This window comes from Drosophila virilis, chromosome 5, assembly GCF_030788295.1.
Source record: "Drosophila virilis strain 15010-1051.87 chromosome 5, Dvir_AGI_RSII-ME, whole genome shotgun sequence".
NCBI classification, from domain to species: Eukaryota; Metazoa; Arthropoda; class Insecta; order Diptera; family Drosophilidae; genus Drosophila; species Drosophila virilis.
Window position 1 is genome coordinate 22,639,609 of NC_091547.1, and position 23,713 is coordinate 22,663,321.

Consider the following 23,713-nt stretch of genomic DNA (forward strand, 5'->3'; position numbering starts at 1 on the left):
CCAGCCCCAAACACACACACACACACACACACATACATACATACCTGTCGGCAGCCTCAACTCGCCGGATCGCATCCAGTTAAAAAATCTGTGTGCCTATTAATTAGCCAAACTTCAACACCTGCTGTGTGCCGCAGACCAAAAGTTAACTTGACAACAGGACGGGCGAATTGCGAGTGCCCCCTTTTTGCCGCAGCTCTTCTTCGTATTTGGGCTGTGAATTGGAAAATAATTGTGCGACGGCCATTAAATTACAATGCCCAATGGACAACGTTAGACAAGGACTGGCATCGGCCGGATTGTAGTCTGGTTCAGGGCTTGGCAGCGCCGGGTGGGGTGTGGGGACGCTATATTTGGCTTTGCTTTTGGACAGCAGCAGGTGCCAAAGCACATTGGCCACGTCCCGGCAATTATGGCCATTATAAATAAACAAAGACCGAATAGTTATTAACTAATAACTGGCACGCGCTGCAGGAGCGGGAGTTTTTGATAAACTACATGAAACTTTCATGCGACGACCACCTGGCGACAGGTCGACAGCGGGTCGAAGGTCAAGGCTGTCAATTTGTTGAAGAACTGGAAAACAAATCAATGAACTTTGAACACCCAAAGTTAATTGCCCGAATTGGTTTACGAACTGGACAACAGTTGTTAGCCCTAAACGTCTGATTCGCAGATAGCCGAAAGTTTGTATGTGCCCCGACTTCTCCAAATAAATATTGACATTCATTAGCGTACAAATATGTATATACAAACAATATTGACTCTTACATGTTTATTTTAAAAAGGTAATTCCACTTAAGTGCAAGTCCCCAGTGCGATATCAGATTAAAGCAGGCTACCCCGCCTAGGACTATGGTCAGATAGGGCCAAGCGCTTAAAAAAGTGTGAAGTGGGCAATTGGAAAGTTATTTTCAACCGTTAGATATTATCAGAAACAACTAAGCTCAGACCTAGAAGTCTTAAGAGGATTACATTAAAAGGCAGCATATGCATAAAATGAGAGTCCTACTATTTATATTTTAGCCATAGCTTAGTCATTTTAATAATATTCATTATATAAAAGCTTTCTACTAACCCTTTAGTTGTACATTTTTTTTAGTAGATCTCTTTGTTTTCCTTATCGTGTAAGCTTTCGCATCTACAAAATAAAAAATTGCGAAATTGATCCCATGCATACTTTCATGTATATTTTAACATTCGTCACATAACTCTTTAAAGGGTATCAAAACTCGAGTACTCTTAAATTCTCACCCTCCGGGGTTTTAACACTTGATGCTGTTTAACCTTAACATTGTTGATGGGGATTTGAGCTGCGTATTGGGTGGCATTCGACATAATCGAACTAATCAATTTGCGTGAATAAACTGCACACGGTTTATTATCAGGTGGGCTGGTGGCACGTGGCGCGTGCCACATAGCCGCACGGTGGCGCCCATGCGCCCCGTGCGACATAAATCTTTATTTACAAAAGTGTAAACAAAAATTACTCATTCACGCGCATTTAAAAGAGACGCCGCATACGCCGGATGCGAGCGGAAACAAAGCAGAAGTGAAAAAGTAAAAGCGGGGGTGGAAGAAGCGTGAAAAAGGCTGAAATGTGAAAAATCAACGACTTCAACAGGGGCACAATGGAAATGGAAATGGGAATGAGAACGGGAACGGGAGCCAGGGAATAAACAGGCAGCTCCAAATGTGTGTATTAGCATGTGTGGCGGGAGGTTAGGCGGGTATTTGCGAGGAGGCCAAGTACTAAAAACCCCTAACACAAACCCCATGTGCACGCTAATGGCTCTCCAGTGTGTTTGACGTCGTCGCTGATGTCGTTGCGAGGCGAGGCCAGGCGGCCCCTGTGAGCCCAGAGCAGCCTCTCGGCAACAAATTCAGTCCCTGCTTGGGCCCCGAAGTTGGCCGCGTTGAAAAGTCAATGATTGCCGCGTTGCGGAAATTAACGGAAAATCAGCAGAGCAGGCGAAAAAGGCAGCTGCCTGTTAACAACATCGACAACAACAACAACAACAACAACAACAACAACAAATACGCAGAATGCCTGATTTAATGTACAAAACTTTTTGATGTTTTCTGATGCTGGCAACCGTGAGACAGAGGCTGAGCTCCGACACAGCCTAACATCAGGCAGACATTTTGCTTATTTAAAAGTAATTATGGGCACAACCGGAGCACCTACGACGTCTCAGTGTCAGTTGGAACGGACCGAAAGGCTCGTCCGTGCTGCTTACTCTCCTCTCGTCCTGTCAGCTGCCAACTCATTCAAGCAGAATGCGGCAAATCACGCACCCAACTTTGGGCCCGCGCCGGGTCCGGGTCGAGGTGTAGTATATATACATATTTCGTATAAATGTATACAAATTATGCGTATTTATCAGGAAAATTCAATGAACTGTAAATGGTGTGGAAGTTGTTCATGTGAGTCGACTGTGCGCGTGTGCATGTGTGTGAGTGTGTGTAAAGGTGTTTTGCGCCACGACCCATTGTTGTGTTGCGGTTGTCTGTTACAACATTAAGCCAAGGGGTCGGCCTGAGAATGCGCACAGGTGTGTGTCAAAAGGCATGCGAAATGGGTGGCAGGGGCAGGTGTTAGGGAGTCGGGGCTAGGCCGCCAAGCGACAAGAGGTGTGGCAGGGCCAAAGCAATGCATTCGAACTGGGGGTGCTAAATAATGAAGAGGCAGCTGGAATTGGGACGGAGCCAAAATGACTTTTGTACGTGTGTGTATTGGGTTTATATTAAAGGCTCCCTATTGAAACTAGCAGTTGCTGAAAGAATTCTCAACGGGGAAAATACAGTGAGAATAGAAATGAACTAAAGTTGTTGGAAAAAAAAAATAAGAGAGAGAAACAAAAGTGTCATTTATAGCGCAAATAAGTTAGAACATATTAAAAGGACCATAACAGAAGAAGAATTATAAATAATAGTATTTCTCGTTGTACAACTATAATATTTACATTTTTTACAGATAGCAGTGAAGGTTTTCCATACAAATTTGATTGTTGCCACTGAGAAAAGGAGAAGTAAACACGGGCAAGTTAAAGCTTTAAATCCATAGTCCAGCAAGTTCTCATAATATATGTGATATCTTTTAAATTTATGGAATTGGTTTTGCCTTTCCAAGTACACTGCGTATTTCTTAACATTTTTAACAAAGTAATTCGGATTCTAAAATCTAGCGTCTTGGATCATTAAAACTTTAGCTTAGGAACTGCATTTGCTGACTGCTGCTGCTGCTTCTTTATTCTTCTACTTTGCTTCTTCTTGTTATTGGCATTGTTGTTGGGAGCAGAGCGGTGTTTGCCACTTGGCAGGCGACTGAAAAACTTTTCATTTTACAACAACTGCTGCAACCGAATGCGAACTGTGAACCCAAACCGGAAGTGAAGGCGGACAGAGGCGTAGTGCGGTGTGGTGTCGGGAGTAGGCAAGTGTAAAAGAAATAAACGGACTTAAAATAGGAAAAGTCAACATGAGCTGTGCGTTGTGTCCTGGGACAGGACGTTGCCTTGCTGCCAGGGACTAACTTATTTTATTTCCAGCACAAGGCGAAAAGGCGGCGCAATGTCCTGACATACTACAACAGGAGGACAACGCGCACACTGGCTAGGGGCTAAGTGCAAACACAAAGATGAGATTTCTTCCATCCACATCCTCAGCTCCCTCAACTAATACTTGTTTTAAGGGGGTGGGGGTGTGGGGAGGTCACAAAAGCGTAACGGCGCTCAAAATGACTGACACGGCTTGCTGGTCACATGGTCAAGAGCGCGCAGCGAGCCGTGGCTAGAAAGTACACACACCAGCTCCAGCACACACACACACACACACATACTGAGAGACAATACGAAATGAAATTCCATCGCTGTTCCCCCCAGTAGAACATTTTGTATCTGGGCTTAGTTGTTTTAAACTTTATTGTTTACGCTTGTGATCAGCAGTGCTGCCGACGTCAACGTCGCCATTTTGTTGACTGCCGCCATTGATGCTGCCTGCCTGCCGTTTGCTGCTTCTTCTTCTTTATCTCCTACAGCTACTTCGTGCTCTGCTTCTTGTTCAGCTCGCACTTTGGACCATTGTGTGGCTCTAAAACATAAACGGAAGCGATTTATGGCGCAAACACAATGAACGAGTCAGCAGCAGCAACAACAATAACAAACAACACAACAAACAGCAGCAAACAACACACAAGAAAATGACGCACAACAAAGGACACGGATACGGTCAGCGCAACAATTTGTGTAGTGTTGACCAGCATCACTCTTCAGGCTCCTACAGCTACACATCCCTAGTACTCCTCGCTGTCCTGGCAGCTCATAAAAAATACAAACAAACGGACGTCAACTCAGATTTAATGCGGGGTTTGGGCAGTTGGGAAGTTACGAAACATGCTCCAAATTCCGCCAAAAACTAGCTGAACAGCATTTTGCCGCGTTTTCAAAATGGAAATCATTATATTTATTGATTAACTTAAATACATTTGTCAGTTATGCTGTTTCTTTTTAATAAATGAAAATAAACTCCGCAGTATCTGCACAAAAATTCAACCAAATTGTTTTTTAATAATTGCTTATAATAATTTTAATTATGGCCAGTTGGAAAATGTTAATAAAATAGCTTAAACACGACAGCGTTTTGTACTTTCCGAATACAATTGCCAACTTTGAGAGATCTTCAATATACCATTTATTTTAATAATTGTTTCTCTTTTTTATTTTTGGTATTTTGCTTATTTAGAAACAGGTTGAAAATTACAAGAATTCAGCCACCGCGGCTAAGCTCCACAGGCTAGTTCTAAAGTAAGGTAGGCTTTCAGTTACACATAAAAAACTTGTTCCTTGCACAACATGTACAATTTTTTGGTCTTAGCTAAGCAAAAGTTAGTTCAATGATAAAACAAAAGTGTATATGGACAAATCGCATACAACATTATTCATTTCATAGCTAACAACCAATGTTTAACTGTTAAACGGCCAAGTGCTCAACACTAAGCGCGTAGAATCCAAGTGATTCGCATTGTTCGCTGGCCGCAACTAAAGTGCTTGTCACTGGTCACGGCCCGGAAGTATCTTTATTTTAGCTTTGTTTGCACTTGCGCGCACACACACAGACACACACGCAGACACACACACGCAGAGGGAGGAAGCCCAAGTGTTATTATCCTGCTTAGCTATAATACGTTGTTAAAATGTTGAGTCTGTCATTTGTGTGGCCCATACTAAAAATCACAAGAAATTGAAAAAATACTGCAAGACTTGGCCAAATAAATGCCTGGGCAGCTTAAGGTGCCAGCAGACATGGGGAGTTGGGGGTTGAACGCTCGAAAATTCCTGCAGTTCCTGTGGGAATCGTTGACAGGCGCGTGGCCATTTTGTATATCGACTTTATTAACTTTTCAGCAGAGCCAAAAAGGAAATGCCGAGCGGCGCTGCCTTTGATTTGCGGCCATTTTGTGTTGCTTCCGTATTGCATATTTCTGCCCGTTGTTGTTATTATTGTAGCTACCTGAAGTAGCACAAAATAAATAAATAAAATAAAAAGCAACAACAACAAAGCTTGTTTTGAGGTTCGCTGCGTTTAGGTTCTTAACAATTAGGTTCATTAAATTTCAATTAATTTGATTAATTGAAGCAGAAATATGCGTTTCATTTGATTTGTTTTGATGGGCGCAAGTAGCTGGCTTATGCTATTTCTAGCCCTCCTCACTTGCTCTCTCTCTCTCTCCCTCGCCCTTCGCTCACGCTTTGCTACCTTTCTTTTGTTGTACGCTTCAATTGCAATTAATTACGGCAGCCAAACCACAATTAAAATTAATTTGCCTGTCTAAAAAAAAGAACACAAGCGAAAAAAGTATAACTGGGAAAATAAAGAAAATTCAAGCAAAACGCATGCCGGAAGCAGCGCAAAGCTGCGCCCAAGTCCTTTGCATCCGCACTTCCGCATCCGCACGGACCGGGCAATAAAAATTCTCGACGTAATTAAAATCAAAGGATTTCGCGTTTAACAATTTATGTGCGCTATAATTTTTGGGGCGACGCAGACACCGCTCGTAAATTTTGATTCTCCTCTTCTACCAGAACCCGGCATTGCCCGTCACCCACTGGCAAAAACGCTTTATGGCCGTTAATTTGTTGTGCGGGGAGGGCTTGCTTGGTTTGTTACCAAAGGAAGGGGGGAAACTGTGTGCAAATGATTTGTTTCCTTGGCGCCCGCTTGAAAACAAAAGCTTTTGACCAGACCGAACAGTGTGTAGAATGGGTGGGGGGACAGTCGCCGGGGGTTCACGCTGGACAAATGCGTTGGCGAATTTCGCGTCGTTTGGCTGCACGTGACTGCATGCCACACATGCCGCCAGTGTACGCAACTGGACAACGGGACAACACCAAATAGCTGTGTGCATACGCACCGAATGCCATTCCTTTAGAGCCAGTTACCCCGTAACCCGCAGCCCGCAGCCCACAGCCCACAGCCCACAGCCCTCACCCCTAACAGACCAGCCACTTTCGATGCACTGTGTGCATCTGTCTGTGTGCGCTGCATTTCATCGCTAATTTAAGTTAATGTTCATTGTTGTAAATTACATTAATTTTAATGCGATTTCGCACACGCGCCTGCACTGGGCCACACAGAACGACGTCTACGCGGCCATGGGCCACGCCCACCGCCAAAAAGCTTTTAAGTGTGTGATTGTTTGGCCGTTGCACTTTTATGTAATTACCGCACTAACAAATTACATCAAGTGTCACAAATGAATGCATTTATGATGCGCATTTAAAGCAAAAAAAAAGAAACACCCAACTCTTACCATAAATGCAGTAGTAAATGGGAGGGGGACGCTGAGGGCTGGTGGAAATGTTCGGCTTACGGGCAAATATGTTGCGTGTGGGCCTAAAGTGCACTTGCAAATGCATTAATTAAAAAGCCTGATTCACGGGTGAAAGCTTAAATCTTTATTGGCTTCCATTTGCGTGTTGGCTCTTTTGCAGCACGACGCCGCTCTTCGCGATTCTCACAGCTTAAATGCATGCAGCTCGCTCGATAAGCAACCCATATGGAGTTTTCCAATATTTAAGTAATATCTTATTTTAATTATTAAGCCAAGCGCACTTACAAAAACATTCTACAACTAAAATCACTTCGGCAAAAAAACATGAGCATCATATAACTAACAATTTTTGATTTTTGCATGTGTTGCATGTGGCATGTTCGTTCACAGTGTGTGACATATAGAAAACATAAAATAAATACGAATGCAACAAAACCTACAGCCACTACAACTGGCTGACTTAGCTCTTGTGTGGCCTGGCAGGTAAACATGGCACGGTAACAGAAACCGGAGGCAGAGACCAGGAAAGGGGGGGACAGCAGCCGAACAGAATGTTGCTCCTATAACAATATTTGGCTTCATTTGCATAAAATGCAGCAGCAGCAAAAGCGGCGCAAAAATGTCAGCTGCAAAATGTGTATCCACTGTGCCAATGCGTCGTATACGCAATGCGGACTTGAACATAGCAGCAACAACAACAACTGGCAAGTAAACAAGACTGTAAAGTTGCACACAGAACGCTGCTATGGTTTGTTACCAGCGGATGGGCCTGTCCCAGGGCTGCCATAAACTGAACGACTGATTGAACAGCAAACATGACGCCCAGTTGCTGTGCCTCATCGCCATCAACAGTCGCCAATCGCCCATCGCCAATCGCCATTGCCATGTAAAACACATGTTGCCTCTTATTTCTTTTGGCATACCTAACGACCGCCCTTGTCTCCTCTTCTCCTCTTCATTTCTGTTAACACAATGTCCAGGGCGTAGCCAATTTTAAGCAAATATTATTGTTTGCATTTATGTTTGTGTCTGATATCGCACAACCGATAATATACATATATGGAGCGCCGCATACGTACGGCATACCCCAACAGAATTGAACAATTTCCATAACACTATGCAGCTGGGAAATTATACCTTTACCGCTAATCAATAATCGATGCCTTTATAAAATACATAAAATTTATATTTGTATTTGTTTTTAAGTTTGTCTACTATTGATCATCGATACCTTTATAAAAATATAACAAAATATAGCTTAAATTAAATAATAATCAATCACTTTTAAATATACACTAAAAAAGACTTACTTTTTATTTATGTGTAGATTACAAAATGTATTAATAAAGTGCTTTACTTATTTTGTAGATTTGTAGATTATTATATCTTCCATTTTGTCAATGTTTTGACATTATAACAACTTACCGATTGCATACATTTTATACGTAGATATATATCTGTTTCGAGTATTAAAAAATTATAATAAATATAATATAATAAAGCTGTTAAGTCCTTTATTATATCAGGCTCAGCCCCAGCATAAATTTTAAACATCTTTTGCATCAATACAAAAGACACTTTGTTGACAAATAAATATTTGTTAATGGTAGCAGAGTGTAATTTGTAACTTTTGAAAATTATGCGACCAGGTGAAGGTTGGACTTGTGGCTCTGCTGCTGTTTCTACTGAAGCTTTAGCTACAGTTCTTGTTATTGTTGTTGTTGCTGATGTTGTGCGAGCTGAAGCGTGGCACACACACAGAGCATGTAAACATAACCTCAAATTAAAATATGTTTGCTTACGTAGAGCAAACTGAACGGCTAACTAACGGATGCAAGGACGCTGGACTCATTACAGGACTCCGTTCGAGGCATAAATTAAAACTTGTACTAAATTGTAACGGTGCAAGTTTTGTAGTCAAGTTAATTATGCATAAACCAGCGTAAAGCGAGAGCGAGTGCGAGAGCCGTGTCGGCATTTATTTACCTTCTGGTCTAAAGCACACGCAAAGATTGCAAAGCATTGCTCCCACCCCCCTACACAGAAACGAGGGAGGGGGATGGTCATGGGGCTTGTTGCAAGCTATTATGACAGCTGCTTTGACTGACAGGCTGCGGTTGGCGACTGTCGGCAGCGGAAATTAAGCGCCTCGATTTGCGTGCCCGCCACGCATAAATCAGAGTGCGCCCCACCTTACACTAAGCCCCACTGAGCCAATGGGCTAGCTCCAACAAATTGATTAGGCCCTCGAGTCGTAGACCTGGCAGATTACCAGGGCCTTCAACAAGGCGTAAAATACTCGACTCGATTATTAAGCTAAATGCATGAAATACGCGTCGCCCAGGAAATGCACCAAAGTCTAGTGTCAGTCAGTCAGTCAGTCAGTCAGTGAGCCAGTCTCTCAGTCAGTTTCTCAGTCAGTCAGTCATTTATTTAGTCGTGTCAAATTGCTTAACAAGCAATTATGGAGCCCGTCAACAGCCGCTCGGAAGGAGTTCAAAGGCAAGCCGAAACGTGGCTGGCCACGGGCTGGTCATGGAAAAAGGGCTCAGACCATTCGGCCTGCTGTTTGAGCCGGCTTAGTTAAGCAGCCACCGACTAAAGCGACAAATCTGAGTAGCTGCACCAGCAGCAGCAGCAGCAGCACTTGATCATAATGATGATGCTTATGGCACTCAGCTGGAAATGAGTTGCAAACAAATGACTTAAGTGAGCAACTTACAAGCTGCATTAGCCAGACCCATGACAGCGCCCAGTCACTATCAATTTACTTAACAAGCCATCAACTGAGCTCGTTTAATGTGAGCAAGATTCAAGTCGTTATAATACATGGAATGCTATAATAGACACTGTGCTTTTCGAATATTTTATTTACAATCTATAATGTACACTCATTAAAATCTTTGAAGATATAAAGCTCAAGACGCAGTTGCCAAAGTCTATTAAGTCGAGTCCTTGTTGATAATTGTAAAAAATGTTTCAATAAAGTTTCCTTAATTTTCTATTCTAAAACTTATCAATACAAGGACTTCCGATCATAGAGGTGCGCCCACTCACTATATTTATTTATTATTCTTGGGAATGTTATTCAAGCTCTTAAATATGTAATTCTGGTTCTTCCATTTTTGTATTTATGTATTCATGACTCGTTCAATGCATTTTTTAATTACAGATTTTATCAACTATATTCAAAACTAACTTATCATCAGCTGGATATTTATAAGAAAGTGATTGCGACTGTACAAAGTCTGCTTTAAAAAGCATCCTTTTTTAACACACAGTCGAACCTTTTGCTTTGAAGGTTGCTTAAATATAATTTGAATATTCTTAAATAATGAACTAAATATTACAATTTTTTTACACCAGAAAACTATGGTTTTGATCAACATAGGCGTGCAGTGTTGCCGAGGAAGATCGATTGTAGTTCTAGAAAGGTTCATAGCCCAATGTCATATATTACCTTTTTGCTGCTCTTCAAATACGAAAATAATATTGGTCCTAAACTAGACGTATGTCAATAATTTTGAATACTCTTTGCTAAGTTTAGCTCCACCTTTTCTTGCCCTCACCTGAGTCTTAAATTAGTTATTTGAAAGCCGAAATCTGTACCAAGCTCACTATGTTTCGATTAGTAGACCCAGTGAGACACCCTGTAGTTAGCAGGCCCCACAACTCAACTAACCACTCTCGACTTCCCGCTCTGATTTATGTGACACACATTAGAGTGTGTTCGCTGTGGCCGCACGAGGGCAAATTGAAAGGCCCAACGAACCCTAAAAATTATTGCTGCATTTTATTATGTTTTAAAATTAACAATTTTCAGAGATGAGCCGAGAGCCGTTCCACTGGACCTGATTTGGCCCTGTTGCATTCCAATTTAATGCATTTTTGCGCCTCTGGCCAAACAAATTACTCAAAAATGGCGCATAAATTAATGGATGAGGTAAAGCAGTTACTGGAGAGAATACTAAACTAGACGACTGACTAGTAAAAATTAAAACATTAATCTGAAGCTCTGCCGACGACAGTTGGGCAACAATTAATGCTGGGCCTTAAATTTATTAATTTATTTATAAAACCAAAAAAGGGCAGCAGAAAAAAATGAGGCACAAAAAGAGGTGCGAATGCGAACTTAAAGAGCTACAGAACAGAAACCCGACTTGGCTGTAACGCACAAAAAAAAAAAAAGTATACAAGAAGTTAACGAGAAACAGAACTCCAAATGGTTCTCAGTCTTCATGTAGTCTCGGTGCTGGCTCTCTTAGCTGGATTTGAGAGGGATGAGGCAGCGTATATTTGTTGCTTTTTGTGTGCAGTTTTTAAAAATGTCCGTACGCCCTCTAGGGACAGATTAGCGATTAATCTATGGGGCATGGTCACATGCACGTCCTACACTTGCCTGCAAGCAGCCAGCCAGCCAGTCAGCCAGCCAGCAGCTAGAAGCGTCCTGTGGAACGTGGTGGTACGAGGTAACGATTAAAAAATCTCCACAGTAAAGACTGAGCACTTAATCAAAGAGGATTTAGAGAGGAATAGAGCCAAAGCCCAGTGCCCAGAGCCCAAGCTCAAGCCAAGGCAGCCAAAGCGTTGATGCGGCGCTTTGTTTTTAGCTGATTTTTTTTCACATAAAATAATGCTGCAAATACCCTATAAAAGTCAGTGGGTATACCTCAACTTGAAGCCGTAAGAGTTGGCTTTTCCCCATTTTCCCCACTTTTGATTATAGGTGAGTATCTCAATGGAAGATTTTTCTTGCAGTACAACTCGATTCTTAGTCCTGTAAATTGTTACACCTTCGAGACAGTCTCACACACGATCCACGGCACAGGTAGCTCAGGACTTGTGACCATTTGGATGGACAGGCAGATGTTTGATAAGAACTCAGGTAGTTGGCAAATATATATCGAGAACATTTTAAGGGTAGTTTTGCACACTGTTTATAAAAAGGAACTAGCTATTGATTTTCTTCAGTAGAGGTCAAGCATCAGGCAAGTGTTATTCAACGTTTCGGTATTGGGAACACAGTAAGTGAAAATAAACGAATCTCTAAGAAATTCAAAACTGTTAAATTTAGTTGAATGTTTTGAAACTATTTTACCAATATAAAAACTAAAACAAATTGAAATTAGTTAGGAAGCATTTGAATCAATTTTTAAATTAAATTATTTGACATCGAATTATAAATAAATGGTAAAGAAAATCGAACTAATTAAGTTTTAATTTTTGTTCTCTTCAAGAACATTTGATAACAGCTTAAGGTTGGACTTATTCTTATCAATATGTTGATTCGCTCTCGACAAAAAAACTTAAATTTATTAGTTTATAAGGTCGTAATTCCCTTTCTAAATCTGCACTTTTAAATCAAATTCTATTTATATTTTGAATTTTGCAATTAGTATTCACATATAGAGCATCACCTAGTCACTTTGATTCATATACAAATTATCTCTACTTGGAGTTTTTCCTACATATTACAAGCAGTTTTATTTCGCTGAGCGTTGTTCATAGTTTCTGGTGCGCTTTTTCATTTGCGCTGCCTGCTCACAACCTCTCTCCTCTGACACCCTCTCTACGACACACCGCTCTGATGGCTGCGGGGCTGAGCTTCCAACTTGCAGCTCGCAGTTGGCAACTCATAAAAGACCTTAAATAGTGGCAAAGACATTTCAGACATTGCCGCGCGTTGCTGCATTTGTCAATTTGCTATGAGTTGAAAGGGGCGTGGTCGGGCATAAAAATGATATATGTGCGCGCTGAGTTAGCAATTTTCGTATGAATTGGTAAAACGACGCCGACATTCGCTTTATGAATTTCTTTATGGGCAAAAATATAAAATATTTTGATTGTATTTCATGTGAACTGAAATTAAACGCTTGTTGCACTTTATTCCATCTGTCTGGCTGTTTGTTGCGAACGCTTGATTCGGCTACGAGTGGATTTAGAAGCGTACTCTCCCTGCTGCCCCTTTGGCAGTGTTAACGGGTCTGTGTTGCAATTATGGCCCAGTAACCGCAACCGGAGTGCAAAGTGTTGGCCTTGGCTCAAACACTGCTCGCATTTCGTCATAAGCTCTGTACAATTTTTGCGGTATTTGGCCCGTAATCCTTTTGTGCGATAATTGGAGCGTTGCTAGGACCATAAATACCCCAGAAAATGAAAACGAGCGGCAAAAATATTTGCCAAAATATTTGGCATAAGCATTCACCGCCGCTTCTGACATTTAAAAGCCGCTTAAATCTCTCACTTGGCCAAAAACGACCTACAATGTAAATGTTCTTTATGCCTTTTAATTGCTTTAGCTTTGTGGTCACACTTGGCATGACGTCGACGCAGCTGGCGTGGCAAACAGTACGAGGGTGGGGAGTATGCAGTAGTTACACATATCATTTCGATTGCCTCTTCAACTTGCGATTTTTAGCCACAGCTCAAATCTCTGTTAATTACAAGTTGTTTCAGCTAACATTTTCAAATTGAGAAGAGGACACTGCGAAAGCACTAGAGTGGCAAGAGTTGATAGTTTTATTGAAGTTTCAAGAATTAAGCCAATATATTCGTATATATCTATCAATTTTATCCTGCTACGAAAACTCTGCTATGTACATATATACATATACTGTTTCTCAAATAATACGATTGTTTGGACTGCTGTGAGTGTCATATTCTTACCTAATATTCTTATCCCTTCCCTTAATATAAGGCATACATATTAAGATCTGCTTACACTATATTCTTCATATTCTACACCTAAAATGTACTGAGTAAACTATTGGGATTTTCTGATACCTGAAGAATGTATTTTGTCTTTCAAAAGCTCGTTGAATTATAGATATTTATATCCTATGTCTATATTTTTGGGTATTTCTGACACATTAAAATACATTAATTCGCCGCTATTGAATGGAGAGTTCGACCTTGTAAACGCAAGTTTTTTATTCGGATTCAAGATTCTTACCATAGACTAACAGGGACAAAACGTTTCACAGGCACATAAATGTATCCAACTAATTAGGAAAATCAAGTTCACGTTTGAAAAACCTGTCAATAAATTAAGTCAATTTAGTTAATACAGTCAGTACACACACAGGGATAAATTTCTAACATTCTAATTCATGCTGTTTTCCAATGTTTTTTATGATTTTGTCGTTTTTGTGTTTCTTAAGATAACAAACGAAGGTACACAAACTAATTATAATGGGCGATCAACCGAAGAAGAAGAAGGAACCGGTCCCGGTGGAGAAAACGGCCGATCCAATTATCTCCCAGATTGGTGACTTTAGGCGTTATCAGTTCTGGTTTTGCATGCTGATATTTTTAAGTAAATTTGGCACGGGCTGGCACACACTAGCACACATATTTTTGGCAGCTCCCACGCCCCTCAGTTGCGCAACAGCAAACGTGACAGATGCGTGCAGCGACGACTGCGATGAGATCGAATTTGACACCAGCGTATTCGAGACCACCATCGTCACAGAATGGAATCTGACCTGTAAAAAATCTAGTTTGTCCAGCATGTCACAATCCATTGTTATGGCTGGCATTATGTTTGGTAGTATTGTCTTTGGCATGATCGCAGATCGGTAAGCTATACACAAAATACCTTTATATATTTATATTACTATTTACTTATATATATATATATATATATATATTTACAGTTGTGGTCGTCGTCCTGCGTTTTTGGGCTGCTGCTTCATGCAGCTAGGCGCTGGTTTGATCGTCTGTCTGTCCCCGTATTTTTGGTTCTACTGTCTCTTCAGATTTCTGACGGCTTTTGCCACAGGCGGCACCATGACAACCAGGTAAAGTCCAAGCCCCACTCACTAAATTTAATGGTAAAGTGCTAAATAGAAAGCCTTTAACGCCTTTATACTCTATCAGGAAGATGATTAATTAATCCAAAAGCAATCTGATCTTAATATTTTGTCAAGCTGTGTAGTAAGGCCTTAGCTTTCTTACCATCCAATAAAATATATATAATATATATTTTCAAGCTTTTTGCTTACAACTTAAGACATTCACTACAATCTATTTACCGGTTGTACAACATTTGTATGCACCCGCACTATCTGAAGTTCCAAATCAGTTTTAGATTAATATAAAATGAGTTTGAGATGCACAAAAAATATGGAATCAATGTTTTCCACCCACTTTAGTCTCTTATTATGAAGCTTGAACCTTTGTAACAAACAATTCCATTGACCCATGACCCATTTTGTGGTCGTGAGAAATGTGTGAAACACTTTGAAAATGTAAGAAAATCATTGAATATTGGTTTCAAGCTAATTATGCTTTTAATTTTTCCTCTAATTTTCCACTTTCGCGGGTGAAATTCGCAATAAATTTGAACAGAAAAACTGCAGATGTGCGTTCATCACCCATCAGTCTGTCAGTCGAATATATGTTGATATCTAGTCTATATCAAAACTGATTGGAAATTTCTTCAATGTGCTTCACGATGCCTCGCAAAATGAGTGTTGTGTTTATGTAGGTTTGGTTAGAAAGTAAGGAAATCTACCTTTATTTAAACTTTTGATATGCCGCAAATTTGGTTTAAATTTGCATTTAATTATCGTTTTGCTTGCCTCTCTCTCTTTCTCTTTTTCTCTTTCTCCCTCTCTCTCTCTCTCTCTCTTTCTCTCTATCTTTCTCGCTCTCTTTCTCAACAGCTTTGTGCTCATCATGGAAATAATAGGACCGAAGAAACGCGAACTAGTTGCAATTCTGTATCAGATACCGTTCAACGTTGGCCACGCCTCCCTGGCGATATTTGCCTACTTTATACGCACCTGGCGCTGGTTTCAGTTCGCCGTGACAATATTTTCGGTCGTGTTCGTGATCTACATATTCCTGGTGCCCGAGTCCCCACGCTGGTTGTTTACGACAGGACGTGTGGATGATTCCATAAAGATATTGGAAAAGATAGCTAAAAGAAACAATGCGCCTACCGAAACTATCCGTGCAGAGATAGAGGCCGGCTATAAAGTGTTAGCTGCCAAGACGCCTACAAAAAAGGGTAACGTGATCGATCTTTTTCGAACGCCCTTTTTGCGTACGAAGACCTTTTGCATGCTCGTTATCTGGTTGGTGATTTGCATGGTCTACTATGGCACCGCCCAGTATATATCCAAGCTGGGCGGCAATATATTCCTTAACAATCTCATCGCCGCTGGGCTAGGCATACCCGGAACCCTGCTCTGTGTGGTCTTGACCAAGTATTTGGGTCGCAAGATAACAATGATGCTGTCCAATGCGCTTAGTGCCATTGGCCTGTTAGCTTTGGTGTTTCTGACTAGTTTTGATATGCGGATTCAGGTGGCCTGCGCCACACTAGGACTATTTGGTGCGTCGATATCATTTCCCAATGTGTATCTATGGGGCGGAGAGATATTCCCGACTGTGGTGCGCTCGAATGGTTTGGGCCTGTGCTCAATGATTGGCCGTATTGGTAGTCTGCTAGCACCGCTCATTTGTGAACTGTCACAGTTTAAGTTATGGCTAACACCACTCATATTTGGTCTCTTCGCGGTATCGGCCGTGATTTCCAGCATATTTTTGCCAGAGACACGCGGCACTCCGTTACCGGAGACGTTGGAGGATGGTGAAAGCTTTGGACGCAAGGCAAAGGAGTAACTGGAAATTTGCGAAGTGCAGAAAACACATTATAGCAGTCTTATACGCAGACCCAAGTAAGTAAGCAGTTCCAACCAAAGTCTATCATAGACCCAGCTCCTTTTGGCCAAAAATACCAGCAGCAAAATATGTAACAAACAGTAGCAGGGATGGAGGCGGTGTGGGGTACAAGCAGTAGGTACATAGATTATTTCAATTGCCTCTTCAACTTGCCTCTTCTTTGTTAATTACAAGTTGTTCAAGCTAAAATTGTGACGAGGACATACTGCAGAAGCACTAGAAGTGGGACTAGTTGAGAGCTTTATAAAAGTTTGAAGAATTAATCCCATATATTCGTATATAGTTATAAATTTTATCCTGCGACGAATACCCTGCTAGGCAGTTATGAGTATACTATTGGCTATTTCTGATACTTGAAGAATGTATTTTGTCTTTCAAAAGCTCGTTCAATTGTAGATATTTATATCATATGTCTATATTATTGGGTATTTCTGACACATTGAAATACATTCATTATTTTACAAAAGTTCGCTTAACTTTTTTAAGATTGTTTGAGGAGTTATATACTTACAACCATTTAAATAATATTCCTAAGTAAACTAATAGATTTCACAAACAACTCTGCAAATAGAATCTTTTTTTAAAGACTTTAAAGCACTAACGAAGAGGGCTTAGCTCGTTATTATGTTTCTTTTCCATTATGTTCCATTCAACATTGTCAGATTTCATTAGTAGTTCGCGCTGTCAACAGAAGCTGTTAAAATATTCAAAATAGTCTAGTAAAAAGAATCGTACAGATAAGTTGCTTGCGTATTGACTAAGTGTGGAGAACGAGTTAATAATAAACTAATAAAGCATTTATTTGCGCCTTATCAGGCCAGAGAGCTCTTATCTCAACCCAGACTCACCCGCTGTGAAAATGCAGATCTCATTCAGCTCAACTTGTTGTCGTACGGGTTATACGCAGTCTGGCAGCAGCTGCTGAAAGCTATTGATGAAACGGATATATAGGGAATTTGTATATTAAAAGTAAAATAATAAAACTAAATGTGCTTTAAATAATATCAGAAAAATGCGGGCGTGAGTGGCATATATAATTCACGATTTTGACAAACCTAGCATTTGCAAGCCAAATGCAAAGTGCAAAGTGCAAAGTGCAAATAAACAACAAATAGGCTTAAATTTTTTCTTATCACACACAAATTGTTTGTATGGATAATAGCTGGTGATCCACGCATAAAGGCTTATTGGTAACATGTGCATTTAACTTTACAATACCTATAAAAAAAAGTGCATTATCATAATAGCCACTAAAATCGTATATGCTTATATATATATATATATATATATATATATATATATGGCTGCAACTCGATTGCGAAACAGGGTTTCAGTATTCAGTTCGTTTGATAAAAGGTTCACCAAGGAGGGAGGGATTTTCTTAAAAGTGCGAAACATCCCCAAAATATCTTTGAACGAAGAATTTTGAAAATGAGTTTGGGACCGATCGGATGGTAAACAAAAAAGCTTCATACGTACGTTTCAGAGAGGTTTCAGAAGCTTCCATACTTGCGGAGGATTTCTTGAAACCCCGTCTTAACGTGCACCTTCATCAGTTTTATATATAGAGATAATACTTAGTTATAACAATAATTATAATAGTAAAAGCAACGTAGCAAATATATTACTTAAACTACTGCTAACAGCTATATAAAGGACGCACTTTATAAACGGAGTGTGTTTTGCAAGTCTGATTTGGGTATCTTAGCGTCGGATCAAAAACAGAGGTTGCTTATTCGACTCCAATAGCAATTGTCAGCATGTTTGTTTTTGTTAATCTTGACCTGACCGGGCATTTATTAGTATTCCCTACTTGATTTAACCGCATGTCTGTCAATTATACATACACAGTTTAATAGAAGTTATACTTAAAAAAAAATCAAGTGAGATGATTGTGAAATTGTTAAAGCTCATATACCATATAGGCATGTTGACAGCTCTTAAGTAACCGTATCGAAATCGAATTGTATATCTGAAGTTATATTTTTATGCCCAGTTTGGGCATCTTAGTGGGTGCCAATGTGACACATTTATGCGACAATTGGCGGATTTATCATGTGGCTAGCATTGTGTTGGCCCTGAGTGTATGTTGGCGTATGTGTAAGTAATATTGATTGGCTATCCAATTTGCATATAATTTATTTTCAATTGTTGTGACATTTTGTGCCACTGTTGTTGCTCTGGACAGGTTACCACAGTCGTGGGAATATGCTGACTGGTTGCAAGTAGCGAGTGTTGATTGTTGCTTGTCGCTAACGACAAATCTTGGGGCCTGGCTCACTAGTACCAGTACTTGGGCCAAACTTTCACTCGATTGTGGCCTGGCTTAGTCGATAATTAAGCCATCTTGTGGCAGTGGCAGCGTTGTTTATCTGGCTGTAGACAATGGCTGCATCTGGCTGCTATCTGTGGCAAATAGCTCTGGCCGCGGCGCACCTTCAATTAATGAGGTGGCCAACTTTATTTAACTACAACTACAGAGTTCCGAATCATGTTGCTGGGAGTCTGTGACTAGAGGTAAAAGTGGGGTTTGTTGCCTTTTGGCCTTATTTCTGCTGCAATACTAAATGCCAATTTAGCCTGGATGCGAGTCTCTGCCGCTGTCGCTGCTGCTGCTCAGGTGCTAATGCCTGGCCAAGTTTGTCACGCTAACCGGCTGCTAACCAGCTGAGGTCGATGAGGCCCCAAAACCGGTTCGATGTTGGCATATGAAATCGATCTGACGATCTTTTGGGACCAGCCGCATTTTCGCGCCAGTCAGTAAGTTGCCGGTCGCGAGTTGTGCGAGCGCCAGTCCGTTATATATATATATTCATGTATATAGTATATATAATTGAGAAAGTCAAGTTTACACAGGAAAAAACTGGCATTGAACTCCTTTTATTACTATAAGGATAATCAATTATCTAACATTCATTCTTACAATGTTCTTTTCTATTTCTTACATATTTTTCACTTTAGATAGCAAACACAGGTACAATAACTGACTATAATGGGCGATCAACCGAAGAAGAAGGATCCTGTCCCGGTGGAGAAGACAGCCGATCCAATTATCTCCCAGATTGGTGACTTTAAGCGTTATCAGTTCTGGTTTTGCATGCTGATATTTTTAAGTAAATTTGGCACGGGCTGGCACACACTAGCACACATATTTTTGGCGGCTCCCACGCCCCTCAGTTGCGCAACAGCAAACGTGACAGATGCGTGCAGCGACGACTGCGATGAGATCGAATTCGACACCAGCGTATTCGAGACCACCATCGTCACAGAATGGAATCTGACCTGTAAAAAATCGAGTTTGTCCAGCATGTCACAATCCATTGTTATGGCTGGCGTTATGTTTGGCAGTATTGTCTTTGGCATGATCGCAGATCGGTAAGCTATATACAATATAACTTTATATATTCATTTCATTATTTACTTATATATATTTGCAGTTTTGGTCGTCGTCCTGCGTTTTTGGGCTGCTGCTTCATGCAGCTAGGCGCTGGTTTGATCGTCTGTCTGTCCCCGTATTTTTGGTTCTACTGTCTCTTCAGATTTCTGACGGCTTTTGCCACAGGCGGCACCATGACAACAAGGTAAATTTCAAACCACACTCACTAACTTTAATGGTAAAGAGCTAAATAGAAAGCCTTTAACAGTTTACCGATGATTTAATATACTCTATCAGGAAGATGATTAATCGATCCAAAAGCAATCTGACCTTAACATTTGGCAAGCTGTGTAGTAAGGCCTTAGCTTTCTTACCATCCAATAAAATATATATAATATATATTTTCAAGCGTTTTGCTTACAACTTAAGACATTCACTACAATCTATTTACCGGTTGTACAACATTTGTATGCACCCGCACTATCTGAAGTTCCAAATCTCAGTTTTAGATTGATATAAAATGAGTTTGAGATGCACAAAAAATATGGAATCAATGTTTTCCACCCACTTTAGTCTCTTATTATGAAGCTTGAACCTTTGAACACTTCGAAAATGTAAGAAAATCATTGAATATTGGTTTCAAGCTAATTATGCTTTTAATTTTTCCTCTAATTTTCCACTTTTGCGGGTGGAATTCGCAATAAATTCGAACAGAAAAACTGCAGATGTGCGATGATCACCCATCAGTCTGTCAGTCGAATATATGTTGATATCTAGTCTATATCAAAACTGATTGGAAATTTCTTCAATGACCTTCACGATGCCTCGCAAAATGAGTGTTGTGTTTATGAAGGTATGGTAAGAAAGCAAATAAATCTACATTTATTTAAACTTTTGGTATGCTGCAATTTTGGATTAGATTTGAATTTAATTATTGTTCTCTCTCTCTCTCTCTCTCTCTCCCTCTCCCTCCCTCTCAACAGCTTTGTGCTCATCATGGAAATAATAGGACCGAAGAAACGCGAACTAGTTGCAATTCTGTATCAGATACCGTTCAACGTTGGCCACGCTTCCCTGGCGATATTTGCCTACTTTATACGCACCTGGCGCTGGTTTCAGTTCGCCGTGACAATATTTTCGGTCGTGTTCGTGCTCTACATATTCCTGGTGCCCGAATCGCCACGCTGGCTGTATACGACAGGACGTGTGGATGATTCCATAAAGATATTGGAAAAGATTGCAAAAAAAAACAATGCGCCCACCGAAACTATCCGTGGGGAAATAGAGTCCGGCTATAAAGTGTTAGCTGCCAAGACGCCTTCAAAAAAGGGTAACGTGATCGATCTTTTTCGAACGCCCTTTTTGCGTACGAAGACCTTTTGCATGCTCGTTATCTGGTTGGTGATTTGCATGGTCTACTATGGCACCGCCCAGTATATATCCAAGCTGGGCGGCAATATATTCCTTAACAATCTCATCGCCGCTGGGCTAGGCATACCCGGAACCCTGCTCTGTGTGGTCTTGACCAAGTATTTGGGTCGCAAGATAACAATGATGCTGTCCAATGCGCTTAGTGCCATTGGCCTGTTAGCTTTGGTGTTTCTGACTAGTTTCGATATGCGGATTCAGGTGGCCTGCGCCACACTGGGACTATTTGGTGCGTCGATATCATTTCCCAATGTGTATCTTTGGGGCGGTGAGATATTTCCGACGGTGGTGCGTTCGAATGGAATGGGCCTGTGCTCTATGATTGGCCGTATTGGTGGCCTGCTTGCACCGCTCATCTGTGATCTGGCCCTCTTGAAGGCATGGATAACACCACTCATATTTGGCCTCTTCTCGGTATCGGCCGTGATTTGCAGCATCTTTTTACCAGAGACACGCGGTGCTCTCTTGCCGGAGACATTGGAGGATGGTGAAAACTTTGGACGCAAGGCAAAGGAGTAACTGGAAATTTTGTGTGGTGCAAAAACCCCAAAGTATATCAGACATATGCACAAGCCAAGCTCACAGCTTCAGCAAAGTCTGTATAATATACCCATTTGGCTTAAAATGCCAGCAACAAAAAAGGGTTAACAAATGCAAAATGTAATCGCTGCAAAATTAATACAGTTGTTATTGTTAAAACCGGGTTGATCCCTTGCAATCTTTTATTTTTCCCGATTTTATTGCTATGCCTAGGCGCAATAACAGTTACAATAACAGTTTTGGAAAGTTAAGTTCGGTTATCAAGTTGGGAAGAGAAATTTTTTAAATAATTCGCGTAGACAATTTATAGACACCACCCTTTATAAATAAGTTTGATTTAGTTAAGCAACAACGATACTTTATAGCAACAAACATATTCAATAGCTAGAGATACTTACTTCCTATTTGGACCATAAATAAAGAGTATAATGAAACTAAATAGTAATTGCCGAGTTTGTTCAAATATATAAGAATAGTTAGGTCCAATCAGGCCGTTTACGACATACTTGTAGGTACATATGTACTTCCTGCGGCGGAAAAATTGACCTCTTCAAAGATTTAAGACGATAGCTTAAAAACTGAGACTAGTTCGCATAGAAATAGACTGAAATGGAAAATATATATACTTTATGGGGTTAGAAATCTCTTCTTTGCATTTCATGGCAAAATTGCAGAGGATTGCACTGAGATGATTCGTTTAAGCACTATGTATATCGATTACTGTCGCAAGCTGATTAACACGCATGAATGACAAACGCATCATCTTTTAGTCATCTAATGCCCATAGCAATTATCTTCAAGCACATCGCAATGAATCAATGGCTCGCCGCCTGACTACATGACCTTCAAGTAAAAAACCAGCTGAAAAGCCCACTCAAGGTTAATATCATTGTCAACTTTTGGCACGCCTCATTTATATGCAACACTTGGTACTCCATGTCGCTGGCTGTCTGACCGTCTGCCCGCTGACCGCGCACACCCTGTGCCAACCGCAGAACTGGACGTCCGCAGTCAGGAGTCGGTCAGTCGCCGTCGGCACTTGACTACATGGTGCGGCTTTCAGGCTGCGCTGCTCAAATCGCCACTCAAGCGCAGGCCAAGCATCAGCTTTGAGATTCCGTCGCCAGTCGCCCTGTCTGGGCAGTCAATCAGTTGGGGGCAGCCGCCGGCCGCGGCGGCCGCAACTGGGCCCGCCGACCGACTGGGTTCCAAGTTTTTAGCGTCATCGGCACTGGCAGCTTGTCATGTCAGCCGTACGAAAACTGTCAGAATTCGAGTTAAAGTTGGCGTTCAACTTGCTGCCTCGATGCACATCACCAGATCCAGACCCAGACTCAGACCCAGGTTCCAATCCCAGTTTCAGTTCAAGTTTAAGTCTAACTCCGAGTCTCAGACCCGAACCCACTCCAAGTCCCAGCGTCGGCGTCGCATTTTTAATCAGCAACGGCGTGTCTTAGTGATAATTACCAGACATATTTGTTGCCTGCTCCTGTTCTTGCCTGCGTGCCTTTTTCTACATCTTCTACTGTTCCTGCTGTATAATTAATTACAAGTGCGGCGCTGATGTTGTGCCTGGTCAATTATTCATTGGCTCTGCTGCTGTTGCTGTTATTTCATTTCTGGCTCTGATTCTCCCATTCACATAAATTGCTCCAAATTCACCGACAATAACGATATTTTTGCAAATTTGGCAGTAACTGGCAGCAAAGAGAAAAGTCGTGATTAAAAACTATTCCATAAAAATTCAAAAATTGTGGAACACTAAAAAAGAAACGCGACTTCTTTAGGCACGTGTCTCTGTATTCTCATTTTTCACTTCGTTGTTTTCTATTTAATTAAATATACAA

At 41.0% G+C, this 23,713-nt stretch overlaps 2 protein-coding genes and 1 long non-coding RNA gene across 3 annotated transcripts; all 3 read left to right on the top strand.

The window, feature by feature from the left end:
* The first annotated feature begins 2,870 nt into the window (after positions 1 to 2,870).
* On the top strand, positions 2,871 to 4,561 carry LOC116651302 (uncharacterized). The gene is made up of 2 exons (XR_004304313.2): positions 2,871 to 3,488; positions 3,552 to 4,561. It is a non-coding gene; the product is annotated as an uncharacterized lncRNA (long non-coding RNA).
* Positions 4,562 to 11,819: 7,258 nt separating this feature from the next.
* LOC6625608 (organic cation transporter protein) lies at positions 11,820 to 16,462 on the top strand. The gene is made up of 4 exons (XM_032437471.2): positions 11,820 to 11,856; positions 13,993 to 14,409; positions 14,488 to 14,631; positions 15,499 to 16,462. The coding sequence occupies exons 2-4, from the start codon at positions 14,024 to 14,026 to the stop codon at positions 16,460 to 16,462; spliced, it is 1,494 nt and encodes a 497-aa protein (XP_032293362.1). The 5' UTR covers positions 11,820 to 11,856; positions 13,993 to 14,023.
* A 3,052-nt stretch (positions 16,463 to 19,514) lies between these two features.
* LOC6625607 (organic cation transporter protein) lies at positions 19,515 to 22,311 on the top strand. Its single transcript, XM_032437472.2, has 3 exons — positions 19,515 to 19,897; positions 19,960 to 20,103; positions 20,882 to 22,311. The coding sequence occupies exons 1-3, from the start codon at positions 19,515 to 19,517 to the stop codon at positions 21,843 to 21,845; spliced, it is 1,491 nt and encodes a 496-aa protein (XP_032293363.1). The 3' UTR covers positions 21,846 to 22,311.
* Positions 22,312 to 23,713: the final 1,402 nt, after the last annotated feature.